The following is an 18,135-nucleotide window of genomic DNA, read 5'->3' on the forward strand; positions in this document are numbered from 1 at the left end:
GGAATCCGCAGAATTGCTCCAGCAATGTATCGAACGCATGGTCATGGCGTTCTGCCAGGATATGGAGTCCCTCCATAAGACATTGCAGTAACTCCTCATGTCTTCCAATGGTGGCTTCTTGCCGGGAGACAGTATTGTGGAGCTGGTCTGAGTCTGCTGGGTCAGTTATTGCCAGTTTGTACTGTCAATACTCAGGATATGACCCAGATGCAGACACAGGAGGCAGAAAGTGCAGTTCTCAATCATTTATTTTGACACAGGGAAAAGGGCAGGTCGAGGACAGGCAGAGGTTTGTAATCAGGTCAGTGTCAGGCAGGTACAGGACGGCAGGCAGGCTTGGCGTCCGAGCAGGCAGAGGTTCAGAATCACGTCAGAATCAGGCAGGTACAGGACGGCAGGCAGGCTCGGGGTCAGGGCAGGCAGAATGGTCAGAACCGGGAAAACTAGGAAATAAACCTTTGAGAAACATGAAAACGGGAAGGCACTCTGGTAAGACATGACAAGACAAGACGAACTGGCAACAGACAGAGAACACAGGTATAAATGCTCAGGGAATAATGGGGAAGATGGGCGACACCTGGAGGGGGGTGGAGACAAGCACAAAGTCAGGTAAAACCGATCAGGGTTTGACAAACAGAAAGACTTTCAATATCAACTCCTCCCTCCATCCCTTCCCTTCCTCTACTACAATCAGTATGCAATCTGCACACACACCAGGAGGCCAACATTTACCACCAGTTAGATCTCGCTATCCCCTCCTGCTGCTAGTTTATTTTTTATTCAAACTGGAAAACGAGCACCCATCTACTTTGCATACAGCTGAACAACTCGGCTTTGTCTGCCAATTTCCTCTTTAATAGCATCACAGAAACATAGGGATCATTCATTTGTTCCTAGAGAAGAAGGCTGGGTATTTACCATGATGGTATAACAATGGCAGTTGGATTGATCGATTGCTTGTATGTATCATATCAGGTTTACTCAGGACTGTGTAATACCTCTGGCCAGCCTCCCATTAGACTGATGTATGGTGGTAATGTGTTCCTCTCCTCTCCTTTCCTCTCCTCACCCTCCTCTCCTTTCCTCTCCTGCTCTCATCTCCTCTCCCATCTGCTGCTGTGTGAAACCTGTCACATTACTCCACAGGGGGAAGCATCAGCAGACAAATCTCTGAAACGTTCTCTAAATCATGATCCTCCTCCTAGCTTTGATGCTCTGACTCTCTCATATGGCTCTGTCTTGCTGGTTGGCTGTCCGGACAACATAAGAATGATAACGTGTTCATTAGTTATCTGAGATTCCATCCTGGCAGGCCCCAGGATTAGGACTCTCTTGCAGGGCAGGGTCAAGCTGCAGGGGTCAGCCTTAAGGTCAAGGATGACCTCTAGGATGACTTCCAAGGAGAGTCAGATTCCCTTAGGTTTTACATTGGTTTTCATATGCTGTTTTCTCCATACACTCTCACACTAATGATTATATATCAAGGTTGATGAATGTCCTAGCATGCATCATTCGCTTCAAGAGAACAGAGTGAATGAATTATTCTATAGTTTTTTTTATTGGATCACAAAGGCAATACAATCAATAAAACAATAGAATCAATAGAACACAAAATAATCTCCCCCTTTTTGAACAACCCCACATTCCCACCCAGTCACCCATCCCAAACATAACCCTGGCGGCACCCCATCCCCAACCCCAGTCACCCATCCCAAACATAACCCTGGCGGCACCCCATCCCCAACCCCAGTCACCCATCCCAAACATAACCCTGGCGGCACCCCATTCCCAACCCCAGTCACCCATCCCAAACATAACCCTGGCGGCACCCCATCCCCAACCCCAGTCACCCATCCCAAACATAACCCTGGCGGCACCCCATTCCCAACCCCAGTCACCCATCCCAAACATAACCCTGGCGGCACCCCATCCCCAACCCCAGTCACGTCACCCATCCCAAACATAACCCTGGCGGCACCCCATCCCCAACCCCAGTCGACGCATAATATTAAAAAACATAAACATACCAACAAAAACAAAGCAACAGACAAGCACTACAATAAAATAAAAATGACACCCAGTAAAATTGTTTACCCATATGACATCACCAGGAGATAATTGAGGCAACTACTTTCCACATTTCTATAGGAGTGTGTTTAGCTTTATTCATGCGGGCGGGGGATAACTCCAACATAACTACATCCTGAAAGTAGGCCAACCATTTCCTTATATGAAGGTCATGAGGTGGCAACCAGCGCTGGAACAACGTGTTTTTTTTTTACTTCACTTTACACTGTTTCTCATTCAGCTGCATACCTGAATCGTCGTTAGGTGAAGGAGGAATTGGTTCAAAGGGTACAGTTTTATCAATCATGTCAGAGAGAATAGACAACACTTTCCTCCCAAAACCCATAAACCTCAGGGCAACCCCATATCATCTGTTTGTATGTGCCAAGTGTATTGAAGGAACAGAGGTCACAGTTTGCGCTTAGATCCCGTTTTGCCTGAAATCTTACAAGTGGTGTCCAGTACGACCTACGACAGAGCTTAAAATGAATTCACTGATGGTTTGTGGTTCTTTGATGAGGGAAATATATTCTCCCAGTCATTTTCCCAATCAATAGCATCATCATCAAGCAAAATCCTTTACATATACTTTAACCATTAAAATATCTTTCTGCTTTAGTAATTGAAGATGAGAGTAAATAACTGATACAAAACCTCAGGAAGAGAATGTCAAAATTCACTGGGTGCCTTTCCAAACGTGTAACCCATGGGACCCATATGGGCACGAAGCGCTGACTGCAGTCGACCCTGGCAAATCGAAAAGGAGAAATTCCAGAAAACTAAGGACACCCTCTGAGTTAACTATATACCCTACACCAGGGGTATCAAACACGCGAGGGGGTCCAATCCGTAAAAATCATATATTTTTAGGGGGGAAACAAATTAAATACTTAAAATGACTAACACCAAATCGAAACTGTGTAGAAATGACAATGGACCTACGATCAATAGAGGACTATGTTTTTGATCATTTTAACGGCATTGACAAATTAGCCATTTTCAGTGCAGCCCTCAGTACTTCGTTGGTTAATTACCTGAAGAGATCTGGAGATACCAGTACCAGTTAACTTACACATTGCTCAACCCTCCTAAAATGATCTATTGTATTAGGACCATAATATAACGTGCATTTCTTATTAGTTATACCAGAAAATAACAACTACTATGTGACCTTCTCTAAAGGTGACAGAAGCGCCATCCAATCCAGAATCAGTTGGAACCTTGTCGGTTTTCTTCATACATCGATTGAGCTCCTCTACTCAAAAGTTGATAGTCAACCAGACACCTTTCCTTAATGAACTCATTTGTGACAATGAGCTGGAGGATCTACGATTGTCTCAAGGCACAGGAGCACAGGCCCATAGCTGAAACCACTATTGACAGAGGTTGTATTGACTGATTTAGGGAAATGAGGAATCTATGGTCATGAGGATGAACACTATAGAATGGATCCCTGCTGCTTTACAAGGCTACAGTGTACATTAGTTATTTTACATACAGTGTGTTTTATATGGTCACTGTCTGTCTGTCTGCATGTCTGTGTCAGTCTGTCTGTCTGTAACATCAGAGCAGAAGGGTTTATACGATCAATACTCTGATCAATACTCTACTTTCTGATCATAAAGAATAGAGCTCTGCTTGGAATGCTAGTTGAATGGATGTGGTTTGCTCCACCATACCATGTAGTAGTTTATACCCCTTTATCAATGTGATCTTGGTAAAGCGTGGATACTGTATATCTATAGACGTTGCCAGGATCACATTGATTAAGGAGTATAGCGGAAACCTACACCGTCCAGTGGAGAAAACCAAATCCATTCTACTGATGTTGTGAGCATGTCAGTCAGTATCCCTGTCGGTGCTGTGTTCATGGACTATTGGCTGGGGTACCAGCTAGCTCTGGCCCTGGCTGATGATTCAATCCGTAGAGCAGACAGGCTGTGTCCAGCACGGAACAGAATTACAGACAGAGTGCTACGGCCCTCCCACATCACAAAGGGAAGCAGAGTGAGAAAGAGACAGGGAGGGAGGGAAGCAGAGCGAGAGAGGAAGAGTGAGAGAGTGAAATGTTCTACACAGTGAAATCATCCCTACCTCCGATGACTTTTCCATCTTTGAATTTTTTGTGTCGCATCCGGGGTGCCTGATCTATGGCCCTGCGTTATAGATCTGATTTTAGCCCTGATGTCCCTGACACATATTGATCTGAATGACAACATGGAATGTGAAGCTTCTTATCTCATGTCACCTCACATACAACCGAATAGCACGTGGAGTGGCCGATCTCATCTTAACTCCCAGTGACAGCTCTGGGATTTCTACGCATCATGGATTACAGCTCAAACTACCAATTTTGCTTTCCATAATGCTTCAAATATAATGCGTAAAAACCCATTGAAGTGAAGCGGGGGGAAAAAGTGCCGTTGCCATAGAAATGTTCCCTTTGCGGAAAGCAGAGGGAGTGAGAGAGAGAGGTGATCTAACATGACTATTTATGGCCTAGAACAAATGTAGAAAAACACAGCACGCACAGACTATGTGGCCGTGCGTGATTAACAGAACCAATCCAGAATCACTGTTGTGCTAAAACAGAACAGCAGAGAACATCTGTGGTTGGTGTCTCTGCTTGGATGTGTGTGTGTGTGTTATTGTCTTGCCAGTGTGTGTGAGTGTCTCCCCTCCTCATAATTATCTGTCTGTTTGCCGCAGCTACCTGAATGAAATGGAGAGGATAGCCAAATCAGACTACATCCCCACACAGCAGGACGTGCTGCGGACCAGAGTCAAGACCACTGGCATCGTGGAGACACACTTCACCTTCAAAGACTTGCACTTCAAGTAAGGGCTCTCAGAACAAACTTGGCAACCTGACTAGTGTTTATTTGTATGGCTTTGTGTATTGGGGCAAACTGAGCATTACATTGTTATTATAAAATATATATATATATATATATATATATATACAGTGCCTTGCGAAAGTATTTGGCCCCCTTGAACTTTGCGACCTTTTGCCACATTTCAGGCTTCAAACATAAAGATATAAAACTGTATTTTTTTGTGAAGAATCAACAACAAGTGGGACACAATCACGAAGTGGAACGACATTTATTGGATATTTCAAACTTTTTTAACGAATCAAAAACTGAAAAATTGGGCGTGCAAAATTATTCAGCCCCTTTACTTTCAGTGCAGCAAACTCTCTCCAGAAGTTCAGTGAGGATCTCTGAATGATCCAATGTTGACCTAAATGACAAATGATGAGAAATACAATCCACCTGTGTGTAATCAAGTCTTCTTATAAATGCACCTGCACTATGATAGTCTCAGAGGTCCGTTAAACGCGCAGAGAGCATCATGAAGAACAAGGAACACACCAGGCAGGTCCGAGATACTGTTGTGAAGAAGTTTAAAGCCGGATTTGGATACAAAAAAGATTTCCCAAGCTTTAAACATCCCAAGGAGCACTGTGCAGGCGATAATATTGAAATGGAAGGAGTATCAGACCACTGCAAATCTACCAAGACCTGGCCGTCCCTCTAAACTTTCAGCTCATACAAGGAGAAGACTGATCAGAGATGCAGCCAAGAGGCCCATGATCACTCTGGATGAACTGCAGAGATCTACAGCTGAGGTGGGAGACTCTGTCCATAGGACAACAATCAGTCGTATATTGCACAAATCTGGCCTTTATGGAAGAGTGGCAAGAAGAAAGCCATTTCTTAAAGATATCCATAAAAAGTGTTGTTTAAAGTTTGCCACAAGCCACCTGGGAGACACACCAAACATGTGGAAGAAGGTGCTCTGGTCAGATGAAACCAAAATTGAACTTTTTGGCAACAATGCAAAATGTTATGTTTGGCGTAAAAGCAACACAGCTGAACACGCCATCCCCACTGTCAAACATGGTGGTGGCAGCATCATGGTTTGGGCCTGCTTTTCTTCAGCAGGGACAGGGAAGATGGTTAAAATTGATGGGAAGATGGATGGAGCCAAATACAGGACCATTCTGGAAGAAAACCTGATGGAGTCTGCAAAAGACCTGAGACTGGGACGGAGATTTGTCTTCCAACAAGACAATGATCCAAAACATAAAGCAAAATCTACAATGGAATGGTTCAAAAATAAACATATCCAGGTGTTAGAATGGCCAAGTCAAAGTCCAGACCTGAATCCAATCGAGAATCTGTGGAAAGAACTGAAAACTGCTGTTCACAAATGCTCTCCATCCAACCTCACTGAGCTCGAGCTGTTTTGCAAGGAGGAATGGGAAAAAATGTCAGTCTCTCGATGTGCAAAACTGATAGAGACATACCCCAAGCGACTTACAGCTGTAATCGCAGCAAAAGGTGGCGCTACAAAGTATTAACTTAAGGGGGCTGAATAATTTTGCACGCCCAATTTTTCAGTTTTTGATTTGTTAAAAAAGTTTGAAATATCCAATAAATGTCGTTCCACTTCATGATTGTGTCCCACTTGTTGTTGATTCTTCACAAAAAAATACAGTTTTATATCTTTATGTTTGAAGCCTGAAATGTGGCAAAAGGTCGCAAAGTTCAAGGGGGCCGAATACTTTCGCAAGGCACTGTATGTATGTATATATATATATTCTTCACCCCTTTTTCTCTCCAATTTCGTGATATCCAATTGGTAGTTACATTCTTGTCCCATTGCTGCATTTCTCGTATGGACTCGGGAGAGGCGAAGGTCAAGAGCCATGCGTCCTCCGAAACACGACCCTGCCAAGCCGCACTGCTCGCTTATCTCAGAAGCCAGCCGCACCAATGTGTCAGAGGAAACACCTTACAATTGGCAATGTCAGCGTGCAGGCGCCCAGCCTGCCACAGGAGTTGTTCGAGCGAGATGGGACAAGGACATCCCGGCCTGCCAAACCCTCCCCTAACTCACACGATTCTGGGCCAATCGTGTGCTGCCTCATGGGGTCTCCGAGGCGCAGCCGGCTGCGACACAGCCCGGGATCGAACCCGGGTTTGTAGATACACCACAAGCTCTGCGATGCAGTGTCTTAGACCGCTGCGCCACTCGGGAGGACTAGCATTACATTATTACATTAATGTGAAAATGTATTCATTGCACAAATATAAACATACCAGCCCCTGGTCTATCTTTCTGCCCCCCCCCCCTTATCTTTAACCTTCTTTAGATGTGTGTGGCTTCCTTATCATGTGTAGTTCTGCCAATCACAACATTTTAAAATGTCTCCCCGAAAACACCAGTCACTCGAGACTTGAAGCCAAAAGAGGGTAGAACACATTTCAAACGTTGCTTTTTTAGATATGTCCGAAGTGTATGTGGTTGTCTGTGTCCTACATGTTTGTGTTGCAACTGAATGAGTGTGTGACCTCTGGCTGACCAGGAAGTGTTGTGAGACCCCCTCTGCCTTCCTGGCTCTGAACAGCCTGAGGGGGACGCAACAATTTTTTAATCAAAGCTCTATTTGTATCACCATTAATTTGACTTCAGAGTGAAATCTGAACTCGTCTGTAATTTACACAATGTTGATAGCAGAGCAGAGATGCTACTGGAAAGCACTGGTACATGAACATGAGCTGCTAGTTGGTCTAGTGTGAGGTGCACGTTGTGGAGTCAAGGTTCAGAGATGACAGTAACCCAGGCACATCTCTTTAAGACATCTCATACTTCCATCAGACTTGTTACAGTTTGGTTGTCACTGTGTTGCTGACAACTGTAGCGTCAACTAATAACATCATCACACCTGATACAATGGCAGATCCATTCAAGTTTCAGTGGCATGGGCTTCAAACAGCCAGATAGATGATGAGAAACATGGTGATAATCAGGTCATTCCTGTCTGTCTGTGTAAGAGGTCTGACATGAGTCCACAGTGACCTGGTTCCAGCTAAACTCAGAGCACTGGGCTGGCTGACATTTGCCTTCTGTCACAGACACGATGTCAGGGATGAATAATACATGGGGACAATCGATAAGAAAAAAAGACACTTCTTTTTATCTCCATCCCGTCGACTGTAGCTATGGTAACTAATCTCCAGGAAAATACCAACAGAATGAATGGCATAAAAATGACAACGGCAACAGAAAAAGAAAAGAGATGTGGTACATTAGAGAGAAAATGAAAGAAGAAAGTATACTTTTTTTTCACTAGCTATGTCTGTTTGTTTTGTGTCGCTATCTCTGATTACATATACAGAAACAATTTAAGCTCAGAGAACCCCATGCCTTCCGATGTATCAGCTTGGGTCGTTACATGAACATGGCAGCCAAAGTGACAGCCGGTGAGAGCCAAGTAGAGGAGCTGGGGAAAGAGGTGATGGATCAGAGAATGGAGCTGAGCTTCAACACTGGACTGCACTACTACAAGAACAAAGTAGAAGAACTGGAGAGCAAGGATACAGCCCAAAACAGCAGAACTATTCACTGTGGGCCTGATTCAGACTTATGAAATGTATGCCTTTCCTATGCACACCATTCTACACACTTCTCAGTAGTTGGTATTCAGACTTACCTTATGGAGATGAGTAACAAGGTTTGTGGCTCCCTCCCTCACTGAATGCCTTTAATTCAACCCCAGAAAACACACCCACACCTACTAATTTGATCAGGGAGTTGTTCAATTTTTCTGTTAATTTATCTAAAGCAATCCTTTTTAAATACTGTGTACCTTTTGATTTGTATTTTATCAGCACAAGTGGTTCCAAGTGGAACAACATCTACATTTTTTTTTCTGATAGAAATAACACCAACTCCATGCACTGTAATTTATAAACTGATAAAAGCTATGTAAATGAGTAATCTGTTTGGATAAGGGGTTTGTAAATATAGGCTAATTGACAATTGTTTACGTATATTTTACCTAATGATCTCTGGAGACAAATGTGAAACCACTCATATTTCAGCAAAAGTAAAAGCTTGTCAACAAGACTGGTATTTCAGCCTCTTTTCCACAGTGAAGTATAAATATTTTTCATAATTCTAATTGTACTGTAGGCCTCTGGCTTCATAATTTGCAGGGGATGAAATTTGGAGACCAAATCCTATGGAAATCCATGCGCACTGACAGCGAACTCCTGTAATGTTCTGTTTTTTAAACAGCTAATTGACCAAGTCGGTGTAATTATTTGAAATCCAATTTTGTTCTGTGAGCTCAATGTGCACATTGCACAGCTTCTGTAGAGATAAGAGTTGTAGTTTCCAACAGGCCAATATTCTACATAGTTAAGTTGTTCTTGCGTCCATCGTCGGAATGAGACCAAAGCGCAGCGTGGAAAGTGTTCATCGTACTTTATTAGAATGAGCACCAAAAAACAACAAAGGAGAAGAGAAAAAAAAACGTTAAGTTCTGCAAGGCTATACAGCTACTGTGCAAAAACAACATCCCACAAACTAGGGTGGAAAACTATAACGCTTGTCGTCTGGGGAAGGAGAGGAGGACCAAGGTGCAGCGTGGTAAGTGTTCATATTATTTAATGAAATATGCAACACTAGACAAAACAACACTAAACAGGAAACAACCACCCACAAAACACAATGGAAAACAGGCTACCTAAATATGGCTCTCAATCAGGGACAACGATTGACAGCTGTCTCTGATTAAGAACCATACCAGGCCAAACAAAGAAATAGAAAATCATAGACAGACTAACATAGACAACCCACCCAACTCACACCCTGACCATACTAAAACAAAAGACAAAACAAAGGAACTAAGGTCAGGATGTGAAAAAAACAGGCTGCCTGTATGATTCCCAATCAGAGATAACGAAAGACAGCTGCCTCTTATTGGGAACCATACCCAGCAAACAAAAAAATAGAAAACTAGAAAGCCCACCCAAATCACACCCTGACCTAACCAAATAGAGAAATAAAAAGGTTCTCCAAGGTCAGGGCGTGACATAAGTGCAGAAAATGTGGTAATTAACTACAATGACCATAGTCCATAGTCCAGCACCTACTTGTCCGGTCTGTGTGTTTCTTTTATGCGATTGTGGGGGGGATATAGAGAGCAGCTGTTGAATTAAATATATTCAGTGCGCGCAAGGGAACCACGTCTGAATACCAACTACTGAGAAGTGCATAGGAAAGTTGTGAAAAAGAAAGGCGTACGTTTCCTAAGTCTGAATCGGGCCCATGGTGAATAGTTCTGCTCTTTGGGCTGCGTCTTTGCTCTTCAGTTCCTCTACTTTGTTCTTGTAGAAGTGCAGTTCACTCTTAGTGACACTCACTTCACTCTGATCCATTACCTCTTTCTTCAGCTCCTCTACTTGGCTGTCACTTTGGCTGCCATGTTCCTCAGCTCCACTCTCTGCTCTACCACCATGCCTCTCAGCAGTCTCAGCAGCCGTGGTTCTCTCCCCATTCCCGTGACCCTGTTCAGTGATGTCATTCTCTCCAACTTCTCCACTCTCTCCCTGTGCCCATGCCCCAGAGAGGCAGAACAGCAACAGCAGCAGCATTACAGTACTACCCATTCTTAAATGAATATCTCAAACTAATGAAGCATACTGGACTCAGTCCCTTTATATACACACACTGATCTTTGTGGACCAGTACATGGGACATGAACACTCGTTCACGGTGGACATGTCAAGCTCATTGTCAAGGACTGTGGATGATAATATTATAGAGGCACAGATGATTTCATGCCAAGTCATTCACATTTTGGTTGTTGACAGAGCCACGGGACAGTCGATCCTGTCACTTAGTTCTAAACTAGATCATCTTCATCTTGTAAAAACCCATGTGTGCAGGTTGAAGCTCTCTGTAGTATAGTGGGTCATTAATGTGTGATAGAGAGGCTGTGTTGTTAGCGGGAATAACAGCTCGAGCAGGTGTATAACCTCAGCATCCCCTGATAACCAGTGTATTCACACCTGTGTGGCGTGTTCACCTGGTAGAGCCTCTGTTACAGTGTAATGTGTCTACAGTGTTTAAGTGTCAAGCGTCTGACCACTCAGAGTAAAATTCAAGCGTTTGCCCCTGTGCCTTTTAAATTACGATGAATGTAATTATATGGACAGGGGGGGGGGACCTGATTCTAGATCACGACTCCAATTGTGAGATGCTTGATACATATCGCCCCTGAGGGCTTCCTGTGTTGGCCCTGCGGTCTTTTATCACGGCCCAGCATCTCTAATGGAGCTCTCTCTGTCTCTCTCCCGAGCCGCCTTTGTTCTGAGAACAATCTCATGAAATGTTAATGCATGGCCTGGGACGGAATGTCTCCCTCACTTTCTCCCCCCCCCCCCCCCCCCATCCCAATCCCTTTTTCTTCTCTACTTCTCTCCTCTATCAACTTCACCCCCTTTTTCATTTTTTCAAGCTACCTATTTTGGTGTTACAACCTTCATCTCTCTCTTTCTCTCTCCATCTTTCTTTCTCTCTCTTACTCTCCCCCCCTTTCCCCCCATCCCTCTCTCTCTCTCCCTCTCTCTCTCTCTCCTGCAGGATGTTTGACGTGGGCGGCCAACGCTCAGAGAGGAAGAAGTGGATCCATTGTTTTGAAGGAGTCACATCCATTATCTTCTGTGTTGCGCTGAGTGCTTATGACCTGGTGCTGGCTGAGGATGAGGAGATGGTGAGGAGGAAGAGTCACCTATCCTATCCTACTATATTTCTATGATCCACACATTTTCAACTGGTCACACGTTACTGGACATCTCATTCCAAAATTATGGGCATTAACATGGAATTGGTCCCCCTTTTGCTACTATAACAGTCTCCACTCTTCTTGGAAGGTTTTCCACTTGATGTTGGAACATTGCTACGGGGACTTGCTCCATTCAGCCACAAGAGCATTAGTGAGGTCGGGCACTGATGTTGGGTGATTTTGCTTGGCTGGCAGTCGGTGTTCAAATTTATCCCAAAGGATTTCGATGGGGTTGAGGTCAGGGCTCTGTGCAGGCCAGTCAAGGTCTCCCACACCGATCTCAACAAACCATTCTGTATGGACCTCACTTTGTGCATTGTCATGCTAAAACAGGAAAGGGCCTTCCCCAAACTGTTGTCACAAAGTTGGAAGCACAGCATCGTCTAGAATGTCATTGTATGCTGAATGTAGTGTTTTGAATTCCCTTCACGGGAACTAAAGGGCCTAGCCTGAACCATGAAAAACAGCCCCAGACCATTATTCCTCGTCCACCAAACTTTACAGTTGTCACTATGCAATCGGGCAGGTAGCGTTCTCCTGGCATCCATAAAATCTAGATTAGTCCATTGGACTGCCAGATGGTGAAGTGTGATTCATCACGCCAGAGAACGTGTTTCCACTGCTCCAGAGTCCAATGGTGGCGAGCTTTACACCACTCTAGCCAACGCTTGGCATTGTGTGCGGCTGCTCGGCCATGGAAACGCATTTCACGAAGCTCCCGAAGAACAGATCTTGTGCTGACATTACTTCCAGAGGCAGTTTCGAACTTGATAGTGAATGTTGCATCCGAGGACAGCTGATATTTGCGTGCTACGCGCTTCAGCACTTGGCGGTCCCGTTCTGTGAGATTGTGTGGCCTACCACTTCGCGGCTGAGCCGTTCGCGGCTGAGCACTTGACCGTGGCAGCTCTAGCAGGGCAGAATTTTGACAAACTGACTTGTTGGAAAGGTAGTATCTTACAATGATGCCACATTGACTGTCACTGAGCTCTTCAAGGCCTTTCTACGGACAATGTTTGTCTATGGAGATTGCATGTAAGAGAGTTAGTGCAAAAAAAGGGTCAATTCAGGTGGTCTGGGTATCCATTTGATTATCTACTTAGAAGTCTTGCATAGGCTTGGGGTAGAAGCTGTTCAGGGTCCTGTTATTTCCAGACTTGGTACCGCTTGTTGTGCGGTAGCAGAGAGAACAGTCTGTTGCTTAGGTGGCTGGAGTCTTTGACAATTATCTGGGTCTTCCTCTTTTACCACCTGGTATCGAAGTCTTGGATGGCAGCTCAACCCCATTGATGTAGTGGGCCATATGCGCTACCCTCTGTAGCACCTTGCGGTCAAAGCAGTTGGCTGTCAAGATGCTCTCGATGGTGCAGCTGTAGAACGTTTTGAGGATCTGAGGGCCCATGACAAGTCTTTTCAAGCTCCTAAGTGGGAAGAGGCGTTGTTGTGCCCTCTTCACGACTGTGTTGGTGTGTATGGACCCTGATAGGTCTTTAGTGATGTGGACACTGAGAAACTTGAAACTCCATTTCAACCCTGTCGATGTGAATGGGGGGAGTGCTCACCCCTCCATTTCCTGTAATTCATGATCAGCTCCGTTGTCTTACTGACGTTGGGGGAGAGGTTGTTGTCCTGACACCACACTGATATACCGCTCACACAATATTTAGAGTAAGTTTGGGCTGAGGACTTAATAACCTGAAGAGCAGTTGAAGCTGCTGAGATATCATCAAACTGTGCAATGAGCCATTTGTTTCCCTCACTGTGGTGTGAAGCACCCAATCAATACACCACTTATTTAAGTCCGGGAAAAAATAAGATGGGAGGAGCCATCCTACTTCACAGACACTGCATTTTGTTAGAGAGTGTAGCATCTTACGTTAATTCAATAGTCATGTTAAGCAGTTATATCTCACTAATTCTTAAGACCAAATAGACCATTGCTGTATTTCTATGGATGTTATGTAGACTTTCACCTGTTTTTACTAATCAGTCCTTTTTTCTATGGCACATGAATCCATTTTTAACAGTCTGCTTGAACAATATACTTCCTATAACCATATCCCCAACACAAAGACACACTCTCAGCTTCTCTATCGCTACTACTGCAGTGAGAGTGGAGAAAGCATTGACACATTCACAAAATACATAATGTACCACTACCCTATACAGCTAGATTTGAAATGTGAGGAGTTACTGCCCCCTGGTGGCAGATTTTATGTTTTATCCTTGGATGCGATGGGACCCAGTATTTGTCTGTCTGTCTACCAGAACCGGATGCATGAGAGCATGAAGCTGTTTGACTCCATCTGCAACAACAAGTGGTTCACAGAGACCTCCATCATCCTCTTCCTCAACAAGAAGGATCTGTTTGAGGAGAAGATTACAGGCAGCCCCCTGGCTATCTGCTACCCCGAGTACACAGGTAGAGAATCCTACCAATGTGTCCCCCACTGGGGACACGTTGAACCAACGTATTCCACGTTGGTTCAACGTCATTTCATTGAAAACCAGTGTGTGCCCAGTGGGTCTGTAGCACTGCGACATACAGTGGATTGCAATGCACTCTGACAGAGAAATCATATAGTTGTGATGTTTTTTTTTTTTTAAATTTTTTTACCTTTTATTTAACTAGGCAAGTCAGTTAAGAACAAATTCTTATTTTCAATGACGGCCTAGGAAGAGTGGGTTAACTGCCTGTTCAGGGGCAAAACGACAGATTTGTACCTTGTCAGCTCTGGGTTTGAACTTGCAACCTTCCGGTTACTAGTCCAACGCTCTTAACCACTAGGCTACCCTGCCAATTGTTGATGCTGTAGCGATTTCAGCAGCAGTAGTAGCTCTAGCAGAATATTGGGGGATATTGAGCACGCCAGTGATGATTTCCAAGAGATGTCAAGTAATAATTCATCAATAGTGTTTTTTTAAATCTTGGAATCAATCAGTAATGTCTGGCATCTCATCACATGCTATAATGCTTCATTTATATTGACTATGTTCACTACTCAGGAGCCAACAAATACGACGAGGCAGCGAGTTACATCCAGACTAAGTTTGAGGACCTGAACAAGAAGAAGGACACAAAGGAGATCTACACCCACTTCACCTGCGCCACCGACACCAAGAACGTCCAGTTTGTCTTTGACGCCGTCACCGACGTCATCATCAAGAACAACCTGAAGGACTGTGGTCTCTTCTAGAGGCGGGGCCAGGGGAGGCGGGGCCAGAGGAGGAGCTAAGGTGAGGACAAAGATTAGGGGAAAACCAAACATCAAATCCAATGCTGATGATATAGCCCATTATCTCTTTTGGGGATGAGATGACCATGTTAGAAAGGACTAAATCATCAGTATGGTGATGACCAGGGCCCTGTGTTTTGCGCAATCATGTGTCATAGCAAATATCTTATCCTGTATTTTAAGCCTTATCCGTACATTAGCATCACACCAAAAGCGAACGAAATATTCTAAGGATGGTGTTGGACTGTTGGCTGAAAAATCTTTAAATAAAGGTTACAATCTAGGAATGTCACATGACTGCACAAAACACAGGGCCCGAGTCATAACTGAGAACATTATAATTCACTGTATCACAATTCCAGTGGTTCAGAAGTTTACATACAGTAAGTTGACTGTGCCTTTAAACAGCTTGGACAATTCCAGAAAATGATGTCATGGCTTTAGAAGCTTATGATAGGCTAATTGACATAATTTGAGTCAATTGGAGGTGTACCTGTGGATGTATTTCAAGGCCTACCTTCAAACTCAGTGCCTCTTTGGGAAAATCAAAAGAAATCAGCCAAGACCTAAAAAAAAGCCAGACTACGGTTTGCAACTGCACATGGGGACAAAGATCGTACTTTTTGGAGAAATGTCCTCTGGTCTGATGAAACAAAAATAGAACTGTTTGGCCATAATGACCATTGTTATGTTTGGAGGAAAAATGGGGATGATTGCAAGCCGAAGAACACCATCCCAACCGTGAAGCCCGGGGGTGGCAGCATCATGTTGTGGGGGTGCTTTGCTGCAGGAGGGACTGTTGCATTTCACAAAATAGATGATATCACGAGGAGGCAAAATTATCTAGATATATTGAAGCAATATCTCAAGACGTCAGTTAAAGTTAAAGCTTGTTCGCAAATGGGTCTTCCAAATGGACAATGACCCCAAGCATACTTCCAAAGTTGTGGGAAAATGGCTCAAAGGACATCAAAGTCAAGGTATTTGAGTGGCCATCACAAAGCCCTGACCTCAATCCTATGGAAAATGTGTGGCCAGAACTGAAAAAGCGTGTGCGAGCAAGGAGGCCTTCAAAACTGACTCAGTTACACCAGCTCTATGGGCCAAAATGCACCCAACTTATTGTGGGAAGCTTGTGGAAGGCTACCTGAAACCTGAAAGTTAAACAATTTAAAGGCAATGCTACCAAATATTAATTGAGTGTATGTAAACCTCTGACCCACTGGGAATGTGATGAAAGAAATAAAACCTGAAATAAATCATTCTCTCTACTATTATTCTGACATTTCACATTCTTCAAATGAAGTGTTGATCCTAACTGACCTAAGACAGGGAATATTTACTAGGATTAAGTGTTAGGAATTGTGAAAAACTGAGTTTAAATGTATTTGGCTAAGGTGTATGCAAACTTACAACTTTAACTATACATGATGTATGATTTTGTTTTCTGATGGTTAAATTGACTCAGCAGTACATCATAGATAGACCCCCTGCATGTCTTACATGTAAAAAAAAGTTTCCCTTTCTCATTACCATACATACATACACAAACTACACGTCTCATATTTAATACACATTTGCTCAGCCCATGTCTGGGCTAGCTTACTCTTTATGCCTCTCTTCGCCAGGAGTGCTTGTACAATGAGTCTGCTGCCTGGGGGATAGAGTGGACAGACACACCACCGTCACAGACAGACTGTACCGGCCTTGAAAGCTCCTGCTTTTCTATATGGGGAAAAAAAAAACATAACAAACTGAGAAGTTGGGAGAAAAAGCCTTGCAGAATTATTCCAATGATCACTTATTCTCAACTGTCATGTCCATCCTCTCCCTCTTGTGTACTTTTGTTTATTTTCGTTGCATGTTAGATTTAATTTAATTTGATTAGGGGTCTCTTTTTTCTTCTTCTGCCAAGTCTGAATTTGATCTCAGATGTAATTCTTTTTTTTTTCTCTCTTTTCTTTCTTGTTTTATAAGTATTATCCGAGGTTAGAAAAATAGAGGAAACAACTTTTATATTCTTTACATTCACTTTACTTTAACAGATGTCGGCATTTTATGAAACTTTCAATTGCATAAAGCATTTTTTTTTTGTTGAAGGGAAACCAGTATGGAGAGAGAACATGAGTTGAGAGGAACACGTTTTTGCTAATATTTACATGACATACTAACGTTGTGTGCTGTATCATATCACTTATTATCGTTATTATACTTGACTGTCCGTAGACGATCATAGCTGTACTTCTTTAGTCGTCACAATGTAACATTCCTTCGAAAACAATTACAAAGAGTAAAGAAAAAAGTACCAATTTGAAGATTTAAAAACCTTCAAGATTTTTTAAAAAACAATATTGAAAACGTATGTTCCTAACATTGGCATATTTTGTTTTCATCCCAGGTCTTTTCTCAGTATGTTTGTGCCTTGATGTATGTTTACACCTGTTACATCTAGAGACTTGCTTTCTCCATAGTGTGAATTAGGGCTATTTCTACTCCCATACTATTCACACGGCGGATAAAGAGGTAACATAATATATATCACAGTGATGAGAAAGAAATGAACAATGATAGTGTTTTGGTAAATATTTCAAACGCTTTGAAAGTCCTACTATTGTTTCATTTAAATAAAGTTTGGATCACCTCAATTACCATTCTCCTGGTGTGTCTCTAGAATAATTGGACCTATCTACAGATTCCACTGTAAGAACGCCCTTTTGAACATGGCATAGCAATGCTAATCACATTTAATTAGGGTCTTAAAGGTAAGTAGAACATCCCCATAAGGTAAACATTGCACATCCATCCTAATGTACACAAATGTAAATGAGAATGTATCAACAGTGCCAACAATGCTTCATCCCCCAATTACATGGAGTATTCATATACATGAGGAACAGACAATGGAGGGTGATGAGGAGGGGCTTGTACATTCAAATGTAGAGCTATGGACATGATCTGCCTAAGCCTATACAGACCGTGATGTGCAGTCTTGCTCATTCCAATAAATTGATTGGGGACAATGTAACAGTCCAGCTCCAGCATTTGCGCTGTAAAACTGCCATTAAGTAAAGAATGCAGCGAATGGTGTAGGCATTGGGACAACAATGGACTCCCAACAGCCCAGGGTACCAGGCGCTCAGGTAAATCAGCGAGTAAAATAGGATGGGGGTAGTTTGAGTGTTCAAGCTT

The 18,135-nt window shown here is 43.3% G+C and overlaps 1 protein-coding gene across 2 annotated transcripts in view; it reads left to right on the forward strand.

Moving 5' to 3' along the window:
* The window catches only part of LOC110527783 (guanine nucleotide-binding protein G(i) subunit alpha-2), a 165,477-nt gene extending 147,886 nt beyond the window's left edge, over nt 1-17,591 (forward strand). Inside the window, exons 5-9 of one of the 2 annotated variants that reach the window (XR_016497228.1) lie at nt 4,777-4,905; nt 11,384-11,638; nt 13,979-14,132; nt 14,717-14,947; nt 16,575-17,591. Coding sequence is in view for 1 of the 2 variants with exons in the window: in XM_021609289.3 (XP_021464964.1) it covers nt 4,777-4,905; nt 11,509-11,638; nt 13,979-14,132; nt 14,717-14,907 (604 nt within the window). In the remaining variant the exon portion in view is untranslated. The remainder of the gene's footprint in view (nt 1-4,776; nt 4,906-11,383; nt 11,639-13,978; nt 14,133-14,716; nt 14,948-16,574) is intronic. The other variant, XM_021609289.3, reaches the window with a different exon arrangement.
* The last annotated feature ends 544 nt before the right edge of the window (nt 17,592-18,135 follow it).

This window comes from Oncorhynchus mykiss, chromosome 7 (assembly GCF_057628025.1).
Source record: "Oncorhynchus mykiss isolate SJ-2025 chromosome 7, ASM5762802v1, whole genome shotgun sequence".
Taxonomy (NCBI): Eukaryota; Metazoa; Chordata; class Actinopteri; order Salmoniformes; family Salmonidae; genus Oncorhynchus; species Oncorhynchus mykiss.